Genomic DNA, 18,042 nt, shown 5'->3' on the forward strand with positions numbered 1-18,042 from the left:
ATAGCATATAGTCGTGTCGACGTTACAAAGGAATATATCGTAGAAGGGCATCATCAGCAGTGATTGTCCAACCGCATCCGAAAGCGCGAGTTACTGCTCAGCAGTGTGTTAACGACCAGATTGACTGTCTGGGGCTCCATTTCTTCCAGAATCAGTGTACTCAGTTGCGGCCGGTCTCCTGTTGGCGACTGTCTTGCGTCCGTCTGGCTGGATTGGTTTCTGTCTGCTGCGTCCACAGCTTCCCCTCCTCTGCCATCTCCGATCTTCAATCCGGTCTCAGTGGTGACGATATCTTTCGCAGTTATGCACTCCAAGCCAGTCATAGGAGCCGGAGCCTTGGGCTGCTCAAAGCCGTCCAAGAATTGGAGATAGTCCGGATCCAATGGCTCAATGGACATGTCCGTGGCGAATGGCGGCAGCATATCGTGACTGAAATCGGGATAATTGCCTAGGTCAATAGGAGTGACCGCAGATAATGCTGCGGAGTTAAGATCGTAGTCGGTCATTGCGGTGTCGGAGATGGGCTGCAATGGGGATGATTCGATTGTGTCATGAGGATTGTTCTCGGCATCTTCGAGTGTATCCTCCGGTTCGGACCATCCCAGCTCCTCGGAGAAGTTCACGTTGATGGGGGAGTCCGCTCTTGTGTTGTGGGTTGGGTTGGTGGTTGTATTCAATCGCCTTCGCTGAAGGATACAATATCTGCCGGGGTTATCCATTGGTATCCCAAGTTATCCAACATGAGGAATAGACGGGAGATCCAGGGATACCTGTTTTTGATGTCCACCGTAGACCTGTAAGGGAATTTCGTACTGCCTATCTTGCTCCAGTTGCGGCCCAGCTCATTGACAGCACGCAACAGCTCAGAGTCCTGCTCTTCCGTCCACGGAGTGAGGCTCACGTCGGGGTTCAATGCATAGCGCCACCGTTTGGCACACTCTGATTGGTATGAGCTAGAATTCACTCTTAAACCATGACGGCATCCCAGTGTCTCCGGTAGGTTTGGCTAAGAGGGTATCTACTCACGGTCTGCATTTCGGGTGCCTACCCTTTGTGAAGCTTGGGTCCATCTGCAGTTTAAGCCTCGTTAGAGAGAACTCAGTTATGACCTTGAGGGCAACGTGCCTTTCGCCAAAAGCTTTAACAGCATCCTGCAGGCGCCCATCCTCGGAAGGCGTCCAAGCTCCTTTCCTGATATTCGGTCCAATCTTGTGCCATCGCTTACGACAATCTTTATTGCTACGCCCGGCGAGCTTGGCTGCAATGGTATTCCAATCTTTGGGTCCGCCTTGCATTCCTAAATGATCGATTTTCATTAGATGTCTCAACAATCTCATTGTCGTCGCCGATCAAGAACAGAATACGATGAGCTTCCAGTTGAGGGTAGGGTGACTGTACGTTGAAGTTCTGCTTCCTGTCGGAGGATGTTATCTTCCTCCTCTGTCCACCATCGGCGTTCTTGTGTTGCAGTGCTCATGATGGCTTCCCCCAAATATCCGGGGTGTATATTCTATGTCTCCGTATGCGATGGTAGCATTGATATATTGCGGAAGCGATTACATTGAAAGTTGTGGCCGGGAATATCTTCGGAGATGAACCCAATCGCTACCATTTTCAGCAGAAACTATTTTCTGACACGCATTAATTGCAGGCCAATAATCCCTTATCACTCTTTTCATACGTGTGATGGGTTTCTTCCCTGATGATGCGGTGTTGCAGATCCATTCCTGCAAGCTTATGTCAGCCCTAACAAGCGCGAGCGATGATGGACATTGGGACATTGCAAGGGCAATCTCCAGATTTGGTATCTGAATAAAAGCCGAACTTCGGGAGCTGAAGAACTGCCTGCAGATTCATCCCACGCGGGGTAGGCTCGGCGAAGATCCTGCGTGTAGGACTCGCGGGGGTCGCTGGCCCCTCAGGATTTGCCAGGCCGTCTTGGCCAAATCCTTCATTGCAATAAACACTCTGGACTCGGCATCGAATCTTCAGTAGCCCCCAATCGCAGCATCTGCACGGGTCTTGGCTAGGTAGTCGGCTTACCTATCGTTGTATCCAGTGAGGCTTCATGAGTGCTTGATGCAATTGAGTTTGGCACATCGAAGGTTACGGGTAGGATTAGGTCGTATGTAGATACCAACGAATAGAGTGGTAGCTATTATGGGCTTGACCAAGCTCGGATTAATGTCGACATCAACGACGTGAAAGCTAGATACAAGGGTGTGAGAAGATGCATCGGAGCCACTTACCTCCTCCCCAAAGTGGCGTCTGCACGGTGCAGTAAGTGGACCGACCCGTGGAGCTACAGAGTCAGTCAGGCTATGGAGACACAGTTACAACATCAAACTTGTTGAATCAGGTAGCGGCATCCCGTAGGATCACATTTTAGCCGTCAACGAGCAATAACCAATCATTATCTGGCTAGTGGCCAAGATGTTGGTGATACGAGAGCGCCAAGGTTGCTTTGTGCAGGAATAATCCCGGAGGATCTGCCAAACTGCATAGCCCTCTATGATAACGTGGCGAGAAGCAACTGTTTCAGTTGCCTATCTTCGGTATTATTTGTAAGTATTGACATTAAAATTGACATATTTTTCGAACATAAAACTGGATTTACATAGACGTATGCGGTTGGGCAAGCTGCTTAATAGGTTTCATCCCTGATCTTATATAGATGTGTTATACTATAAAAGGTACTGCAACTGCAGTGTGGCAACGGCGTGGAATAAGAGACAATAGGATGCATAGACCCTCCCCGTAGCCAACCCTTGTTTGAAAGTGAATCCGTCGAGTTCTAGGCGAATAATGAAGGCTCATAGTGGGTGTCCCAGCAGCATCCTGATGGCGGACCCGAGTTAGCAGCCGCCTCAGATCCAGACAGGTCCCCATAAGCACTAACCCACTAGCTACTCCACTAGGCCGACTGGCTGCATGATGTTATAGTATCTGATGTATACCGATAATGACTTCCTAGCTGTTTTGATGGACCTATTCATCACTACACGGCCATTGTGAATTATTTCGAGAAGCTCAACGACCGTAACTCACTTCCTCCATTTGTTCAACACCGAATAAACCACCATGGTACTATCCGAGCAACAAGGGAATGGCCCAGCACGAGAAGTGGCCATCATCGGAATGGGATGCAAGTTCCCCGGTGCCGACTCCGTCAATGATTACTGGCGTATCCTGGACGAAGGGCTGTCGATGGTGCAGAGGCCACCAGAGGGTCGATTTCCAACGGAGAAGCACCACCGCAGCTCGGACAAATCCGTGTTTCTGGGCAATTTCATCGACGACATCGACTGCTTCGATAACCGCTTCTTCAAAAAGTCGAGCCGGGAAGCAGCGTCGATGGATCCGCAACAACGCCTTCTGCTCGAAGTCGCCTACCGGACTCTGGAGTCGAGTGGCTACTTTGGTCCGGACCAGCAAGATACGGATGTAGGCTGCTTTGTGGGGGTGTGTGCCTCCGATTACAACGACAACGTCGCTGGACATCCCCCAAATGCCTTTTCCACGTTGGGAACCCTCCGGGCTTTTCTCACGGGGAAGATCAGCCACTTCTTCGGCTTCACAGGCCCGTCGGTCTCCGTGGACACGGCATGCTCGTCGTCCGCCGTGGCCATTGATGCCGCCTGCAAAGCCATTTTGAATGGCGATTGCACGAGTGCATTGGCCGGGGGTGTCTCGATCTTCACGAGTCCTCACTTCTATCAGAACCTGGCGGCGGCTTCCTTTCTGAGTCCGACAGGTGCTACCAAGTCGTTCGATGCTGGGGCAGATGGGTACTGCCGCGGTGAAGGTGTCGCGCTGGTGATGTTGAAGGAGTATTCTCAAGCCGTGGAGGATGGAGACCAAATTCTTGCGACAATTCTGTCCTCGTCTGTCAAGCAGAGTAGCAATAAGACGCCTATCACAGTGCCATATAGTCCCTCCCAGACAGCGCTGTATCGCAGAGTCCTGCAAAAGGCGGGCGTGGCGGCGAGGGATGTCACCTTTCTCGAGGCTCACGGCACGGGCACTCCCATCGGCGATCCACAAGAATACCTAGGGATTCAGGAGGTGTTTGCGAGCGAGGATCGTGAACAACCCCTCTACTTTGCCTCTGTCAAGGGGAATATTGGTCACACGGAGGGCGCATCGGGAGTGGCAGGGCTGATCAAGACGGTTCTTATGATGCAAAAACAACTCATTCCACGACAGGCCAGTTTCACCAAACTCAATCCCAAGATCGACCTCGTTCCTGGTCGAGTAGAGATACCGACGCGAACGATCCCTTGGACGGCCAAGACGCGGATTGCTTGCGTGAACAATTACGGTGCTGCCGGAAGCATCGCTGCCATGGTGGTCAGAGAACCTATATCGTCGACGGCAACCATGACACCAACGCAGGTGCAGGAAACAGCGCTATCCAAATATCCCATCTTCATCTCGGCGAATTCCCCCAAGAGCCTCGCCGAGAACTGCCACAAGCTCCGCGAACAAATCAGCCAGCTGCATCCGTCGTCCTCCACGAACATACTGGCGGACATTGCCTTCAATCTGAGTGACAAGCAGAACAGGGGCCTTCCCAACACGCTGATCGCCACAGTAGGGAGCATGGCCGAGTTGGATGACCAGCTCCGCATCGCGGCGTCTAATCCCGAGTCTAGCCCTTGCGTGCTCAGCTCCCCTTCCCCACCCTTGGTGCTCGCCTTTGGTGGGCAGACAAACCGATCCATTGGACTAAGCCGCGATGTGTTTAATTCGTCGGCTCTACTTCGCAAGCATCTCAATCGCTGCGACAAGCTGCTTCGTACTCTTGGTAATGCGGGCATCTACCCCGGCATCTTTGACCCGACACCCATGGATGATGTGGTGGCGTTGCAGTGCATGCAATTCGCACTGCACTACGCCAGCGCGATGTGTTGGATTGACTGTGGTCTCAAGGTAGATTACGTTATTGGTCATTCCTTTGGTCAGCTCGTGGCATTAACTGTTGCGGGAGTCCTGTCGCTGCTGGACGGCCTCAAGCTGGTCCACGGCCGGGCAGTTCTCATGCGCGACATGTGGGGAGACGAAAGAGGATCGATGATTGCGCTGGATGGCAATCAAGAGAATACCATGCAACTCATTGCCTCGGTTCGCAGCCAGACCGGGCAGACACTGTCTCCTGAGGTGGCTTGCTATAACGGTCCCAAGAGCCATGTCCTCGTTGGGTCCGCCGCTGACATCGGCACGGTTGTAGAGGTGCTCAAGCAGTCCACGGCGATCAAACACAAGGTGCTGAATGTCACTCATGGCTTTCACTCGCAATTCTGTGACCCGATCCTGCCTGAGCTAAAGAAGCTTGCCGAGTGCTTGACGTTCAATAAGCCGGTGATCCCGATCGAGACCTGTTCTAACGACCAAAGCTGGACAAGCACGACTCCCCAATTTATCGCAGACCACACACGAACCCCCGTGTATTTTGGAGCCGCTGTCCAGCGTATTGCAGATCGCTTTGGGCCCTGTACGTGGCTGGAGGCAGGCTCGAACTCGTCCATTACCAGCATGGCACGTCGGGCCTTGTCGAGCACCGACAGTAGAGACAGCCTCTTTCTGCCGATAAACCTGAGTCGCGACAATGCCATGGGGTCTCTCGCTGAAACTACCGCTTCCCTCTGGAAGCGCGGTCATCAGGTACAATTCTGGCCCTTTCATAGGACTTGTCGGGCGGCCTATCAGCCCATGAATTTGCCGCCGTATCAGTTTGAAAAGACGCGACATTGGCTTGAATTTCGCCAGATTGAACCCAGCAAGCAGCCCGAGAAGGCTCCAGAGCCAATCGTCCCGGAAAAAGAGCCAGTGTTGATTACCTTTGTCGGCTTCCACGAGACGTCTCCTCCCGTGGCGACGTTTACAATTGATCCTCGCAGCGAGCAGTGGACGAAGCTCGTGCAAGGGCATAGTGTCCTGGCCCAACCTCTTTGTCCAGCCCCACTGTACATTGAACTGGTCTTGCAGGCAGCGAGAGATATCGCAGCAGCCAAGGGTATCACGGCCCATCCATTCGCACGGGTGGAAGGCCTGGAAATCACGGCTTCACTCGGCATCGCCCACGACAAAGTGATCAGCTTGATCCTGACGCAGGCGGATCACACCGGGAGGAGCTGGAACTTTGCATTTCATGCTGTGGACCGAAACCGTCAACAGAATGCGTCTTCAGCGGATCCTGTTCATGCCACAGGAAAAGTAGATATCATCGCGGCCGACGACTCCAGCGTCCCAGCAGAGTTCGCCCGAACAGGGAGACTCCTGCAGCAGCACCACGGCCTCGATAACAACTCCTTGCATCCTGACGGCGAAGTTGTCCAAGGGCTTGCCATCTACCAGCTGTTCTCCCGGGTGGTCCAGTACCATGACTTCTACAAAGGGATTCGCCGAATTACTGCCCACGGCGACACCGCAGTAGCCCGAGTGTCCCTACCCTCGGGACAGCCCCCAGCAACCGAGGGATTATGCTCTTGTCCGGTCGCTGTCGACAACTTCCTCCAGGTTCCTGGTCTCTTTGCCAACTGTCTCGCCCCTTGCCCTGGGGATGAGGTGTATGTCTGCTCCAAAGTCGACCGCATCCAGGTCGCAGCCGGGTTCGGGGGTTCGATGCACAACGACTGGACTGTCATCGTTACATCTACCCGGGTCTCCGACAAGGAGATGCAGAATGATGTGTTTGTAACTGATCGGTTGACGGGAGAGCTGCTCATGGTTGTCTTTGGGGCGCGATTTAGTAGAGTACGCATTACGTCTCTGACCAAGGTGCTCGCTCGCGCCAACGACGACGTGTCCAATAAAGCGACATTACCATTCACTGTATCATCTGAGACAAAGCCTCAAGCTCCAACTGATGTCACCCAGACTACACCATCTGTACCGACGACTCTATCTGAGGCAAAGGTTCCACCGCCGCGTGCTCCTACGAGTGTAGAGGGCCCTCTACGGGAGCTACTAAGCAAGATCACCGATGTGAAGACGGATCGGTTCCAGGGTGACATTACCTTAGAAGAATTGGGAATCGATTCCCTGATGGCAACCGAGATCGTCTCAGAAGTGGACCAGGTGTTTGGGGTGTCCATTCCTCCGGAGGATTTGCAGTATCTGTTGACATTCTCCGCTTTGCGTGACTATCTCGATGCTCGCGGACCTCGAGTAGCTGCCGGTTTCAGCAGTGGCTCGAGCGACTCGGCCATCGATATTTCATCAGACGACCATCACCGGCCATCCTTCGCCAATGGTACGTCGACAACTGAAAAGAAGCCCCCTGGCCAGACAGAGGACGAAGAGGAACTCGTGTCTCGTCTCGCCGGCCTGCTTAGCAGCCACTTGGAATGTCCAACCAGTACGTTCCAGCGGACTACGAACCTGGCCAACACCGGTCTAGACTCGCTGCTCTGTATGGAGCTGGCCACTGACATTCAGACCACGTTTGGCGTGACTATCGATGTCAGCCAACTCACGACCGAGAGCACGTTCCACGAGCTCGTCAACATGGTCGTAGCAGCCGGCACTCCAAACCTGGGTTCATCATCTACCTTGACCTCCCAGGCCATGACCCCAGAACCAGCAACACCTGCCTTAGAGAAGGAAGACCCCTGGACGAATGGTAGTCCGGATGCGCTGTTGCCGGACGCGCAGAGCGCATTCGAGTCCATCAAGGCAGACTTTGACCCACTGGCAGATGAGTACAAATTCAGCGGCTTCTACAAAAATGTCTACGCAAAGAACGCCAAGCTTGTACTGGCATACACAATCGAGGCGTTCGCAGATCTAGGCATCGACCTCAGCCAGCTCAAGCCCGGCGACCCAATACCCGAACTCCCCTGCCTTCCGAAGCACCACAATCTCAAAGATGTGCTGTATGAGGTCCTCCGGGACGGCCAGGTTGCCGACTACAACGGACAGCACTACGTCCGCTCGGAGATAGCCATCGACCCAACACACTCCAGCGTCCTCTTCAAGGATCTTGTCGATGCATTCCCCCAGCACGCCAAGGAGCACATGCTGCTGAATGTGTGTGGTTCGGAGATGGCCAAGCTTCTGAGCGGCGCCAAAGACCCGCTGACCCTTTTGTTCGGGTCCAAAGCCAATCGAGACATCCTCGAAGACGTGTACAGCACCGGACCGATGTACGTGATCATGTCGCAGCTGCTGACCAGCTTCTTGGAACGCACGCTCAGCACGGCCACGCCCGGGCCCAGTGGCAAGTTCCGACTTATCGAGCTGGGGGCAGGCACCGGCTCCACCACCAAATGGGTGGTCGAGCGGCTCGTGAAGCGTGGTATACCGATCGAATATACCTTCACGGACATCTCATCGTCGCTCGTCAATGCAGGCAAGCGCAAGTTTGCCAAGTACGACTGTATGAAGTATGCCACGATCAATATCGAAAAGACCCCTCCGGCCGAGTACCATGGCCAGTTCGATGTGGTGCTGTCGACCAACTGTATCCATGCCACGAGTAATCTCCCCAACTCGCTGCAGAATATTCGCACGCTGCTCCGGCCTAATGGATTTGTTTCCTTGGTGGAGTTCACCACTCGAATGTTCTGGTTTGACCTCGTCTTTGGCTTGCTGGAAGGATGGTGGCTGTTTAATGATGGCCGCAAGTATGTCCTCGCCAGTCCTGAGTTTTGGGAAGAGTGCAGTATGTTTCCTCTCTCGTTCTTAACCACTCTTGCTTCGTACTGACCAATGTGATCTAGTGCAAAACACCGGCTTCAACCATGTCTCCTGGACAGGAGGATCCACTCGCGAGTCCCAAGTCGTCCGGATCATCACCGGCTTCGTCCAACCTGCCACAGACCCCAACTTCCGAAGCATCCCTCAAGTCACCAAAGGAGGCATAGAGACGGTCGTCTTCAAGCACACCGATAAGCGTCTACCTCTACGCGCAGACATCTACCTTCCCAGTGCGGAACAGGCAACCAAGCACGACACATGGACAGTCGGTACGGCATAGCGAACATAACCAAGCCCCCTATCAAACCGATCCAGAGCTGACGACAACCAGCTCTCCTAGTCCACGGAGGTGGCCACGTCATGCTCTCCCGGAAAGACGTACGACCCCGACAAATCCAACTTCTCCTCGATCACGGCCTGCTCCCAGTCTCTGTAGACTACCGACTCTGTCCGGAAATCAACCTCCTCGACGGGCCTATCACCGACGTGCGCGATGCATACAAATGGGCGCGGAAAACCCTACCATCCCTGCGTCTCACATCTACGAATCTGCAAATTGACCCCTCCAAAGCAGTAGCCATAGGCTGGTCGACAGGGGGCACCCTCGCCATGTCCCTCGCCTGGACCGTCCAAGATGTTGAAGTTAACGATAAAGAAGACGACGACGACCCTGTGCCTCCACCCGATGCCATCCTCGCATTCTACTGTCCCACAAACTACGAAGACGAGTTCTGGAGAACCCCCAATATTCCCAAACATTCCGAACCCTTCGTCGACCGGTCTTACAACATCCTCTCCGCCGTCCACCCCTCCCCAATTACTGCGTACAACGTCCCGCCCGCCATGATGGCCATGAGCGGCTGGATGGCGCCCCAGGATCCGCGGAGCCAGCTGATTCTACATATGAACTGGCGCGCTCAGACCTTGCCGGTGCTGTTTCGAGGTCTACCCTCTCAGGTGGATGATTATGGTGGTAACAACATAGCGCAGTATCATGATCTGGAGCAGCCATCGACCGAGGAGATTATCCGCGCCAGCCCGTATGCGCAGATCGTGCGTGGGACGTACCGCTCTCCAACGCATATTGTGTTCGGCACGGAGGATGATTTGATTCCGTGGCAGCAGGCGATGGAGACGGTGGAGGCGTTGCAGGCTGTGGGCGTTGAGGCGGGGATGACGTTGATTGAGGGCCAGCCGCATTTATTCGATTTGTTTCGAGATGCGGATGGAAAGAGGTGGGAGGCGATTCAGCCTGCGTATCGGTTTGTGTTTGAGAGGGTGGGGAGATGATTGTGCGGAGGGTAGATGAATGGAGTAGGGCTGATTGTATGAATCTTATTTTGACGCAACGTACACTTCTTCTATTGTGTAGAATATTGTAAAGGAGTGGGAGAGCACAAAAGCCCTGTTGTCATCAGTCAAGTTACTACGGGCACGATTGCACTATCAAGGCTATGCATATTGCAACTGACTAGCTATACCTTATCAGGGACATCGCGTTCTATACTTCCACTGCAACAACCATGGCCATTGCTTATTTCTACGCTGCTATATACGACCTGCCAAACCACCAATCCTATATTTGTCTAGGTAACTCAACTACTACTATTATTCGACACCATCTTCACCCTCAAGAAACCACCCCCTCAGCCACAAGCCGACGCATAGTATCAATCGTCGCTTCCACAGCCAGCTGCGTAGTCTATATCAAACCAACATCAATCACATCAACCGAGACGACAATGACAATTACAAGAAAAAGATCAGCATAATCATACCTTCCAATCCCTCTCCCACTGAGCCAGCGCCTCCACAGACCCCTCCACCAGATCCGGATGCCTCCACTCAAAGATATACGTATAATACAAATCATTCTCATCATCCGACGACCCCCGACTAACCGCATTAATTATCGAGCTGCCATCCGCAGCCACAAACTCCACCCGACATGGCTCGTACAGCCGACACGTTTCAATCGCCTCGGTAGCCCCCGCTGGATGGCCGTTAGGCGCAAAGTTGACTCGGCGTTTCAACTCGGTGGCGGACTCGGAGAGAAGCTCGGTCTTCACGATGGCGGGCACGAATTGCTCGGCGTGGCGCACTTTGCGATCGATGCATTTCCATACTAGGCTCGGGGTGAGGGTGGGATGATGGTTGGGGCGGTTGATGGGTGCGGTGTAGGAGAGGTTGAAGGTGACCATTTTGGATAATCTAAGAGTAGTAGCTGAGGTAAAGATTGAGAGAGGACTATGGTGGAGGAGTTGTATGCTGGTTGGTGTATTATGAAGCTGGGGAAGACCCGAGTTGGGTGGTCATTCTCTATGGCGGACCCGAGTGTAGTTACATCCTCCGGTTTATTGTTTCTCTCTCGATGACATGCCCAATGAGAATGACTTAGTTGTCATAGTTATTCTTCATCTTTCTTCACCTCTGGTGACAGACAGACGACCACTTGTTCTTCGTTAAACATGATCGAGACGCTGGCCATCGCGGGCGTGGTGCTCGTCACCACGCACCTGATCCTGAACTACTTCCGACTGCGACACATCCCAGGTCCATTCTTCGCCGCATTCACTGACTTCACCCGTCGAGGATGGGTTCTGGCCGGCGATTTGCATCAAAAACACACCGATCTCCATCGCCAGTACGGCACCGTCGTGCGCGTCGGCCCACAAGCAGTCCTCGTCTCGCAGCCGGCAGCAATTGATCGGATCTATGGCTTCAAAGCGAAGTTCCTCAAGGTACGTATAGCATCACTTCCCCCAATCCCCCAATCACTAAACATATAGTCATCAAGTCCGAATTCTATGACTCCATCATCCCTCGCATCAAAGGAGGCAAGATCCCCGATGTCTTCGCAACGCGCGATGAAGATCTACACCGTCGCATGCGCCGGCCCATCGCCAATCTGTATTCGATCAGCAATCTCACTAATTTCGAGCCGCTCGTCCTCTCCACCATGCAGTATTTCTTCGCCCGGCTGGACGAGCTGTTCACGGACCGTGACCAGGTCGTGGACTTTGGCCAGTGGCTGCAGTTTTTCACCTTCGATGTCATGGGCGAGGTGACATTTTCGCGGCGATTGGGGTTCCTCGAAAAGGGAGGTGATATTGAGGGGGTGATGGAGAATAATTGGAAGTATTTCCGTGTTGCTGCGCCGGTATGTCCTTCAACTCCTCCCCGATGACGATGAGATAGAAGATGTAATGTGAAAGCGGACTTTGTCTGGTTCTGACAGTGATACCTACATAGAACACGCAAATGCCCATCCTGGACTATCTATGGAAAGACAACCCTCTCCTCCCTACCGTCTCGAAACGAAACCCCTTGGCCGACTTTGGGGCAGCGCGGATTCAGGAACGACTCGATATGACAGACGAGCAGCGTGATCGTATCAACCAGCGAGACTTTTTATCGTCGTTTATTCAAGAAAGGCAGAGGAATCCAGATCTGCCTGAATTGTTAGTCGTCTTCTCTCTCTCTTCTATTGTCTCTTTGACTAAATATCTAACTATATTAGAACCCTCCCCACATGGACCAACTCCAACATCCAAGCCGGCGGCGACACCACAGCCATCATGGCCAGTGTCGTATTCTACTACCTCCTCAAGAACCCAATCACCCTCTCCACACTTCAAACAGAAATCGACACCGCAGCGCATGAGGGCCGCATCTCACCCCTGGTCACCTGGAAAGAGGCACAAACGCTGCCGTACCTGGACGCCTGCGTCAAGGAGGCCTCCAGATTGCACCCGCCGATTGGGTTCCCGCTGGAGCGGATTGTACCTGAATCCGGGCTCACCGTGGATGGACACTTTATCCCTCCGGGGACTCGCGTGTCGATGAACCCGTGGGCGGTGCATCGGGAGGTGGGTCTTTATGGTGATGATCCGGAGACGTGGCGGCCGGAGCGGTGGATGTGTGAGCCGGAGAAGAAGAAGGTTATGTATAATTCGCTGTTGACGGTAGGCATACTTCTTTCATCATTGAAGATATAATGAGCCCTGTGGATTTGAGATGGAAAACTAATCATGCTATTGCAGTTCGGTGCCGGACATCGCGTATGTCTTGGGAAGAATCTCTCCTATCTAGAGGTGTACAAGTTGGTTCCGTCGATGCTGCAGAGATATCAGGTATGTTTTCATCTTCATTTTACTGAAATTATCTTGCTTCCTAGTCATGCTAAAGCATATGGCTAACCTTACTCGCCAGCTGGAACTGGCCAATCCGACTGCTGACTGGAGTTTGGAGACGAAATGGTTTACTATGCCCTCTGGCTTCCATGTTCGCATTAAGAGCAGGGTCTGTTAGTAGTGATTATTCTGATTGATTCAACTGAAGTAGTATATAATCTTTACATAACGTCCATATGCGGCACAATACAAGATACCCTTAGAAGTTGGGTAAATACTAAATTGGACTGTTTACTTGATGTTTGCTTGGTTGTTAGGGTACATTCAAACTGTAGCCACATTACTTTCTCATAGCTAATCCCTTATTTCTCGACACGAATCCTACAGCGAAAGACTGCATAACTAGGCTTTCTATCCTACTCCACTATACTAAATATAACCATCTACGCCAACCCCACCTCCGTAATCCCCACCATACTCCTCACCGGCCAAAACTTCCTCAGCTTCAGTCCCGCCCTCTCAAACAGATCCTTGAACTGCGCCGGGGTCCGCTCAATCCCATTGATCGTCGACATCAACCCCAGATCCCGATTATAGCAGTACCGGAAATGATATCCATAATTAGCGGGCAGGGGATACGGAGCAGCCGGGATCTCCGCACATCCACAGGTGGTGTTCATGACTGGATCGCAGATGAGAATGCGAGATTGCGGGCCCATGGCTGCTTTGAGGGCTTGGAGGATTTGAATGCAGTATTCGTCGGACCAGTCATGTCTATCCCGTTTTGATGATTAAGATTAGCGGTTGCTTTTTTACTTGCAGGGGTGGAAGAAGACGAGGCGAGTACTTACAGAATACCGCGCAGCCAGTACACTTCCGCATTCTTGACCGGATTCTCTTGGAAAAAGTCATGCGCCATGAAGGTGACTCGTCCGCTGGGGATCGCGTCGGGGGCTTCACGCGGGAAGATCTCCCTCTCGCCTTGCTGGACGTTTTCGAGGCGGTCTTGCACTACAAATTTGAGACGGGGATATTCTGGTAGGAGTTGGAGGACGAAGCCGCCTTGCATTATGGTAGGTTAGTATACACTTATGCACACTTCGTTTCAGTAAAGGTAACTCACCAACGCCGCCTCCAACATCGACGACAACTCCATCGCCCAATTCAGCCCACGGATAGTCTAGACAGAGTCAGGATTCAGCACTGTACCCTGATTCATTTACAGTAACATACCAAAAGCATGCGCCGCACCCGACGCCTTCCCTCCGCCCGCCATGGCCAGAGCGAAATTGTTCAGCTCCGGCCGTAGCACCATCCCATCATCATCAGGGATCAGATTACAATTCGAGACATCCGGCACACTGGGATATCCTGGACCCTTCTCCTGCACTTGATCAAGCGGCACCTTCTTGGCCAGCCACTCCCACAACGGCACATCGATCCCGACAGCCTCCTGCAAGGCTGTCTCGCGCACGTCATACGAGGCACCCTTGCTGCCGAGCAGATACCGGGGCAGATACTCGGATGCCCGATAGACGTGGAGGTTGCTGGTATTATTAGCTTAATGAAGAGAATCTAATCTAAAGGGGGAGACAGCATACAATAGTTGCACATAGGCCCTCAAGCCATCATTGCCCACCAGCGCAGCCGATACCCGGTTATTCGCGAAGCGATTCTCATCGACTTCGCAGAAGATATGAATCGCACAGAGGGTGCGCATGATACGAGCTGCATAATGATCAGTTTCAGACTGCTGCATGTCCCTAAGAATACGATAAGTGCCTACCCAACTTCCTCGCCTCAATACCAGTCCTGTCCGACAAAGTATCAACATCTACTCCGCATTCGCCCGCCTCGGCCAATTGATCAGGAATCCGACGCTCCGCTGCGATGAAGAGGGCCCGACTCTCCCAGTACAGCGTCAGGACTTGCTGAATGCGCTGGCTGGGCTCGCAGACGAGTTCGACCAGTGCACCTGAGATGGCTTCGATGGTTCGTTGGGCCTCCCAGAGTCGTGCACTGGGTAGGAGGCGCGCTCCTCCTTCGGGTTGGCTTTGGCCTTTGTGATGATGGTTGTTTTCTTGCTTATCGGAAAAGTCTTCCCTGGCCCATTCTGCTTTGACTGTTAGGGCGGCATCACGGAGGAGATCGGATAGGGAGAGTAGCTTGTCGGCTTCTTCGGGAGTGCGGGGGAGACGTTCCATTTTGATAGATAGTTTCTTTTCCTTTCACTCTATATCGTTTCGAAAAAGAGAATTGTAGAGTGACTTTTCATGGTACTACTTTGTTATTTCACAGGCGGGTGGTATGAGTAGACTCTTCTCCCGATAGCTGCGGACCCGAGTACCTGGGCAGAGACCCGACTTTCTGACCTGCGTCGCAATAGACTAAGCCGGGGCGTTTACCTCTTTTACTTTGATGACTCTTGGCTCATATTAACGTCTTTATTAAAATGTAGTGGTACATCTGTATTCAATTCTCTACAAATCTATGAACTACCCAAGCGTATATCCTTAGCTATCCTCTATTCTAAACGATAGACCCTGAATGACACCCGTAACCCCCAAATCGAGCCCAATCAACATGAAAGTCAATTTCTCTTCAAGTCCGATGCAACTCAATTCGCCTTCCGCCTCCGATCCATCATGCTTAATCTCTTCATACCACGCGTAATCTCCACCGCACTTTGGTACGCAAAATCTATGACATGATCAGCTCTCTCCAACCCACTCAGCAAGATCCAGATAAACCTACAAGTACCAACCGCAAGCCAGATAAAGTTCATAAAAACGTAGTAGAACCAGAAATAATAACCTTCAGGACGGCAAAAAGACACTCCATGGTAATACAAGTCGAACATGCTGGTAGCGTAATAAAGCACATCTCCGTAGACCTGGCCCACTGATATAATGAGCTGCAAAACATGTCGGGCAGGATGCTGGGTGGCGATGCAATATGCAATGAGGAAGGCGAGAGGGCCCCAGCAGAACTATATATACATTAGTCGATGTTGTGTTAATTGGGTGTTGGGGTTTTAAAAACTAAAGGACTTACGGCGGTGACTGCTTCCATCGAAACGAGGAATGAATCCGAAGTCAGGTACCGTGAGTCAGAGAGGGAGTATTCTTTCCAGAGTTGGCCGAATAAAGTGTGCGAGCCGGCGAGGGTCTTGTGGTAGACCACAAAATAACTTTCGAAGAATAGATGGATGCATCCCGCTAATTTCATCCGCTGTGAATATGACTTCTGAACAGTAGCAACGTGGAGTATACTTACTGAAACACATCCAAATAAACGCAAACTGGTCGGATCGAGCTACCGAGTTCCGCGGACGGCGGATAATGACGGACGCGATGCCCAGGGCCAAAGCCCAAAGGACGGCAAATTGAGCGATCAGCGACAGAGTCGAATCTTTATTGGTGACATAATGTGGTAGGTATACTGTCGAAGGATAGTAACCATGGAGAACCGCTGTTGTATTAGCCATTTTGTGTGAGTTCTGCTCATGATATCTGCAGCAAGTCGTTCATACTATTGGCTTTATACTATAACAGAGAGGTGTGTACGGTGCGGAACCCGCGGACTCCGACGAACGGCTCGGAATCTCTGCCTGGTTGCTGACACCACTTTGACCTGGTTTCATCCCTTGCATGCTATTGCTAACCCCTTGGACCCCTTCTTGCTGAGTGGAGCTTCCTTAGCTGGCCTAGCTGGCTTGATCATGTCTGGTTGGTTCAGGGACCGTTAGCCAAGAAGAGAATAAAACTCAATGGCTCATGGTTTGATTTATTTGCAGCGTTGCGTCCAGGGGGTGATGATTATAATGTGCTGAATTATAGGAGTTGGAATTCTCTATCAGCCCGCTAAAGTGTTCTGTGTGGTTCGTGTACATTTATTGCACCAATGAGATTGCTAACTTATACTGGTATGCATCATAGATTAGTAGGGACATTTAATCACACTAAAACAACTCTGTATGCTACTGTGACTACCAAGATAGTAGAATACTACTATGTGAAAATTGGACCTACAGATTGCACCAAGCCACGTTTTCTATCTCAAATATCATTTTTTTTTTCCGAGACAGAGAATCGATCTACAAGTTAGTTCTTTGAAAGTACTAAGTCTACGTCCCGTATATATTAGCTAGAATCAGTACACATTACCAAAAAGGCGATTGAATATATATCAATATCAGATGTAGTCTTTACCAAAAAATCAACTATAAGGTCAAGTCATGACCAAGAAGTGCTACTGATAATTTTCTAGGCTCTTGATATTAAGAAAGACAGTGTCTAATTGCTGTAGTTCGCCCAAGGTCGACAGTCAATGAACAGATACACTCTGGCTTAACTGAGTTTGAACATGTTTACGGCATAAAATAATTGGCCTCCTTTTTTGTTCGATCGTTTACAAATATATGGCTAATGTCAGCACCTCAGACAGCATTCTCACAGCAAATCTTATCAAGATATTTCGGATAAGCCCCGCATCGTAAGTCCCACAATAGAATTAACCAACCAAAGAAGAACAGATACGATCCAACACCGTGGAACGCTTCCGTAACACCCAAGATGTACCATCACCACTGTCTCTACAATAAAGTTGATCAAACAGGGCAATCCTGCTGATCATGTTCTCTCTCATTATATCTGGCACATTTCTGCATGGGACAGTATCTCATAGCGTGTCCAACAGCATCGCACCTCATGCAGCGTGGGATAAGGAATTGCATGACTGAAAGGCGTGTCTGGCGTCAGGTGAAAGGTATTTCTTCTCATGTTTGGCATTGTGGTGTGTTTTGGTATTGATATTAGATATTGGAGTGTCGATAATTTGGGAATGGTGACGAATTGTTAATTATGGCCTTGTGTACAATGTTCATATAATTCGCGTATACTAGTATATAAATCCGACTTGGGTAGTACTCGGTTTGTTCTCATTACCATCATGGTCAGATAGTGTGACTACAGGATATATTGAACAAGTGTAGTATGACTTGGGATGGTTAAATTCCGTATCCTGAGAAGGAGTAAAGTAAAAGTGATATTGTTACAAAGCTACCTATCAACAGCTATGTAACTATTTTACCAGGATGGCATCGGCTAAGGGCCGACGGACCCCTGAACAAACAGGGATTCGGTGTGGGGAAACATTGTGGTTACAATCTCGGGCAATACTTTCGGCAATGCACAACCAGCGGTTTTCC

General features: G+C 51.3%; 6 protein-coding genes across 6 annotated transcripts; 2 read left to right on the forward strand and 4 right to left on the reverse strand.

Moving 5' to 3' along the window:
- Positions 1 to 15: 15 nt before the first annotated feature.
- On the reverse strand, positions 16 to 1,477 carry ASPBRDRAFT_209823 (uncharacterized protein; the record flags this gene model as incomplete). The annotated part of the gene is made up of 4 exons (XM_067621879.1): positions 16 to 702; positions 771 to 939; positions 1,049 to 1,297; positions 1,399 to 1,477. 4 exons carry the CDS (start codon positions 1,475 to 1,477, stop codon positions 54 to 56), a joined length of 1,146 nt encoding a protein of 381 aa, XP_067475841.1. The 3' UTR covers positions 16 to 53.
- Positions 1,478 to 3,081: 1,604 nt separating this feature from the next.
- Positions 3,082 to 10,045, forward strand: ASPBRDRAFT_77659 (uncharacterized protein; the record flags this gene model as incomplete). Its single annotated transcript, XM_067629377.1, has 4 exons — positions 3,082 to 7,255; positions 7,295 to 8,665; positions 8,724 to 8,969; positions 9,032 to 10,045. The coding sequence occupies 4 exons, from the start codon at positions 3,082 to 3,084 to the stop codon at positions 9,988 to 9,990; spliced, it is 6,750 nt and encodes a 2,249-aa protein (XP_067475842.1). The 3' UTR covers positions 9,991 to 10,045.
- A 285-nt stretch (positions 10,046 to 10,330) lies between these two features.
- On the reverse strand, positions 10,331 to 10,901 carry ASPBRDRAFT_199026 (SRPBCC family protein; the record flags this gene model as incomplete). Its single annotated transcript, XM_067621276.1, has 2 exons — positions 10,331 to 10,402; positions 10,479 to 10,901. The coding sequence occupies 2 exons, from the start codon at positions 10,899 to 10,901 to the stop codon at positions 10,331 to 10,333; spliced, it is 495 nt and encodes a 164-aa protein (XP_067475843.1).
- Positions 10,902 to 11,168: 267 nt separating this feature from the next.
- On the forward strand, positions 11,169 to 13,011 carry ASPBRDRAFT_199027 (cytochrome P450; the record flags this gene model as incomplete). Its single annotated transcript, XM_067621277.1, has 6 exons — positions 11,169 to 11,441; positions 11,498 to 11,860; positions 11,953 to 12,161; positions 12,221 to 12,665; positions 12,744 to 12,833; positions 12,913 to 13,011. 6 exons carry the CDS (start codon positions 11,169 to 11,171, stop codon positions 13,009 to 13,011), a joined length of 1,479 nt encoding a protein of 492 aa, XP_067475844.1.
- Positions 13,012 to 13,192: 181 nt separating this feature from the next.
- Positions 13,193 to 15,037, reverse strand: ASPBRDRAFT_159293 (uncharacterized protein; the record flags this gene model as incomplete). The annotated part of the gene is made up of 6 exons (XM_067619445.1): positions 13,193 to 13,607; positions 13,685 to 13,895; positions 13,957 to 14,013; positions 14,067 to 14,380; positions 14,435 to 14,561; positions 14,620 to 15,037. The coding sequence occupies 6 exons, from the start codon at positions 15,035 to 15,037 to the stop codon at positions 13,277 to 13,279; spliced, it is 1,458 nt and encodes a 485-aa protein (XP_067475845.1). The 3' UTR covers positions 13,193 to 13,276.
- Positions 15,038 to 15,336: 299 nt separating this feature from the next.
- On the reverse strand, positions 15,337 to 16,373 carry ASPBRDRAFT_46795 (EXPERA domain-containing protein). Its single transcript, XM_067625712.1, has 4 exons — positions 16,110 to 16,373; positions 15,888 to 16,051; positions 15,588 to 15,822; positions 15,337 to 15,533 (listed from the first exon to the last, which is right to left on the reverse strand). Exons 1-4 carry the CDS (start codon positions 16,318 to 16,320, stop codon positions 15,451 to 15,453), a joined length of 693 nt encoding a protein of 230 aa, XP_067475846.1. The 5' UTR covers positions 16,321 to 16,373; the 3' UTR covers positions 15,337 to 15,450.
- Between the last annotated feature and the right edge of the window lie 1,669 nt (positions 16,374 to 18,042).

The sequence above is a fragment of the Aspergillus brasiliensis genome, assembly GCF_001889945.1.
Source record: "Aspergillus brasiliensis CBS 101740 unplaced genomic scaffold ASPBRscaffold_12, whole genome shotgun sequence".
Lineage (NCBI taxonomy): Eukaryota > Fungi > Ascomycota > Eurotiomycetes > Eurotiales > Aspergillaceae > Aspergillus > Aspergillus brasiliensis.